At 42.0% G+C, this 3,498-nt stretch overlaps 1 protein-coding gene across 1 annotated transcript; it reads right to left on the bottom strand.

The window, feature by feature from the left end:
- Window positions 1-2,021: 2,021 nt before the first annotated feature.
- LOC131148118 (protein SENSITIVE TO PROTON RHIZOTOXICITY 2) lies at window positions 2,022-3,296 on the bottom strand. The gene has a single exon (XM_058097850.1). The coding sequence runs from the start codon at window positions 3,294-3,296 to the stop codon at window positions 2,022-2,024; it is 1,275 nt and encodes a 424-aa protein (XP_057953833.1).
- Between the last annotated feature and the right edge of the window lie 202 nt (window positions 3,297-3,498).

Below are 3,498 nucleotides of genomic sequence, written 5' to 3'. Positions count from 1 at the left end.
GGTTTCCAACAATCCAAGGCTGATTACAACCTTTTTACTTATCTAACTGCTATTGGTTTCACAACTCTCCTTGTCTATGTCCATGACATAATTGTTGCTAGCTGCTCTCTTACCTCCATTTCCCTTCTCCGTAATTTTTTAAACAATCATTCCCGTATCAAAGATCTTGGTCCCGTACGGTATTTCTTAAGCATTGAAGTGGCTCAATCTCCCGAAGGAATTTTTCTCTGCTAAGGTAAATACACACTAGTTATTTTAGGTGACAGTGGTCATCTTGCTTTCAAACCCCTTAAACTCCCCATGGATCAAAACCACAAATTATCAAAATCCTCTGGAACCCCTTTGTCCGATCCCACTCCTTATCACCAACTCATTGGTCGTTTGCTTTACCTTACCCTCACCAGACCTGACATTAGCTATCCCATTCAAGTCCTGAGTCAATACATGGATCATCCTTCAACTACTCACCTTGCTGCAGCACACAAAGTGCTTTGCTACCTCAAGCGTGCACCTGGCCAAGGCATCCTTTTGTCTACTGCCTCTTCTATTTAACTCATTGGTTATTTTGATTCGGAATGGGCTTCTTGCCCAGACTCTAGCAGGTCTGTAATTGGTTTTTGTGTTTTTCTAGGGCAATCTCTCATTTCTTGGTGGTCAAAGAAGCAAACTGTGGTTTCCCGATCCTCTGCTGAGGCTTAATACCGGGCCATGACCTCCGTCTCTACTGAACTCACCTGGCTACGACATTCATTGAATGATCTTTCCATCTCTCACCCTCACCCAGCTGAGTTATTTTGTGACAATCAAGCTACTTTACACATTGCTGCTAACCCAGTGTTTCACAAAAGGACAAAACACATTGAAGTGGATTGTCATCTTATTCAGGACAATATACAAGCTGGCACTCTCCGGACTTTTCACGTTTCTACTTAGTTGTAGGTTGCAAATATGTTTACCAAGTCCTTACCATCTCATTTACTCTACTTACATCTATCCGAGTTGGGACTAGCTGACATCTACTCTCCATCTTCCCGGGGGGGGGGGTATCAGAGCAGTCCCATGTCCATGCTGCAACTCAGCCCCATCCTACATCAGTTGGGTACACCTCATGTGATGATAGTTCAGGAAATTTACAAAATAGCCCCATCCACAGCTTAGGTGTCTTTGTATTATTATGTAATTGCACAATTTGTTTTAATTAGTTGTTAGAATATTTTTTAGTTGTTACAATCTGCTTTTACTTTTCCCTGTATAAATAAACGAGATCATGTACAATTTATACACACAGAAAATGAATATATTTCAGAGCCTTTTCTGTAGCAGCTTTTCCTTTTTCTCTATTCCTACATGGTAGCAGAGTCAGGTTCAGCGTAAGAACCCTTTTTCCTTTAATGGCTGCTGAAGCTCCCAACTCATCCAAATCCTCTTTTCTGGATTTCTCCAACCCAACCAACCCCTACCGACTTAACCATATATATATATATATATCACTCATATGTTAACCACTATTTAGCATTACCATTCTGCAACATTCAAATATTCAAAACAAAACTATCCATATATATGAATACATCCTCCTGAGAGGTCTCTTAAACTCACTCAGAGTTTTTGAAAAAAAAAAACATTAATTAAGAAGTATGGAATTGATCCAGTCCTAATGAGTAGAATAGTAGAAATTAGAAGTTCAAATTGACAAGGTCGTGTAGCATGCAGCTAGCATTCATTTGTCACAATAGCAATTAACCCAGTCATATATATTATTTCCAATGGAAGTTTTATTAGTACATAAAGTTATAACGTTTGTAAGCATATATTATATCTACAACCACATAACGCAAAAATTAAAATGAGTAACATTTCATTATCACATCAGATTAAAATGTATACAAGGAACAGCTACAAGGGGAAACAATCAACTATATATCTAAGTTTTTAGTTGATGAACAGATTATTACAACATGCATCATGTTATTATTATTACTTTTTTTTTTTTTTTGAAAGGTACATGCATCATATTAAATTTATCTTTCCTCCAAATCCATCAGATTTTCATTTTTTCCCTCTTTATTTGTTGCAGCAATGTTGATGGCAGGAGCATGGCCGACGAACAAAGCAACATGACCCATCAGCTTATCTTTCCGGGAGAACGTCGTTCCGCAGGAGCACTGCCACTTGATGTCGCCGCAGTGCTTCTCGTGCGTTCGCAAGTCCGAGAGCACCGAAAACTGCTTCCGGTTGCACCGCTTGCACACGTACATCTTCGGGCAGTGGCTCCTTTTGTAGTGGTTCTTGACACAGATCATGGACTTCAGTGGCTGGAACTTTGCATGCTTCTGGTTCCACCTGCACCCCTCGTGCGGGCACGAGTACTTCCTCGGCAATTTCATCACACCACTCTCCTTGCTTTCCCCCTGAAGCTCGCTTCCATTGCCATTAGTATTGGTACTAATATTCTTCAAGGGGTTGCTCAAGGCTGCACTGGACTTGTACGCATCCCCGTGTGCTCTCATGTGCATTCTCAAATTAGCATCCCTCTTGAACCCCTTCCCACAAACTTGGCAGTAATGTGTGTACTTAGCCAACAAATCCGCAGCATCCAGTTCGATTATGTCGTAGCTCTTCGATGAAACATTCGCTTGAAACCCTATCTTGTTTTTCCTTCCTTGACGCAAATCTGATCCCCCTAAATCCATCTCATATTTAGTATTGCTACTAACCGCGCGGATAGCACAATTACCGGGATTGGTGCTATGATCATTAGTACTAGTCCATTTGTTATGGTTTTGATCAGGGTGGTCGCCATACCATTCTAGGCTTTCGCTCGAATAGGCGAACGCTTGCCCTCTTTCTTCTCCAATGGAAATAACCGGCCGGTCATGGCCACCGCCCCCACTGCTCAGCTGCGATAACCCTCCATCGGAGAACTTGGCGCTACCGTTAGTTGCGCCGAGAGCCATCTGCTGGCATGTGAACATCATGGATGATGCAGTGACTACAATTTCCTGTATCAGGGTGCCCATGCTGGCTACGGCCATGGCTGCGGCCTCGGACGGTTGACCTTGGTTAGGGGAGATGAAGATGCTGACCAGGGACTGCACTTGATGAACCTTTTCTTTGAGAATGGAGAGACTGTAAAAGAGATAACCAGAGTGAGTTTCATCGGAAGTACCCGGGATCGAGATCGAGCTTGCTTCGAGAAGGTGTGAAACGACATCTTCGGCCACGCCGTAGATTGGCAACTCCTGTGAACCGCCATTAGAGAATTCACAAGGATTTCCCTTGGAAGAAATATTCATGTTTGATCGATGGGACACAATCTTAACTCCTTTTCGATCTACGATCTCTTGACTCTATCTACAGGATATACCTCCTGAATCGCTCTTAGCTTCTGTGATCAATATTGTCCTCGGTATTTCTTACCTAGGTTGGGTTGCAAACCCTTTTATATATATGTATATAATATCCGGTCAAGTCATTGAAACGAACAAAAAATATTAT

This window comes from Malania oleifera, chromosome 2, assembly GCF_029873635.1.
Source record: "Malania oleifera isolate guangnan ecotype guangnan chromosome 2, ASM2987363v1, whole genome shotgun sequence".
NCBI lineage: Eukaryota > Viridiplantae > Streptophyta > Magnoliopsida > Santalales > Ximeniaceae > Malania > Malania oleifera.
This window is presented reverse-complemented; position numbering and strand designations above follow the sequence as displayed.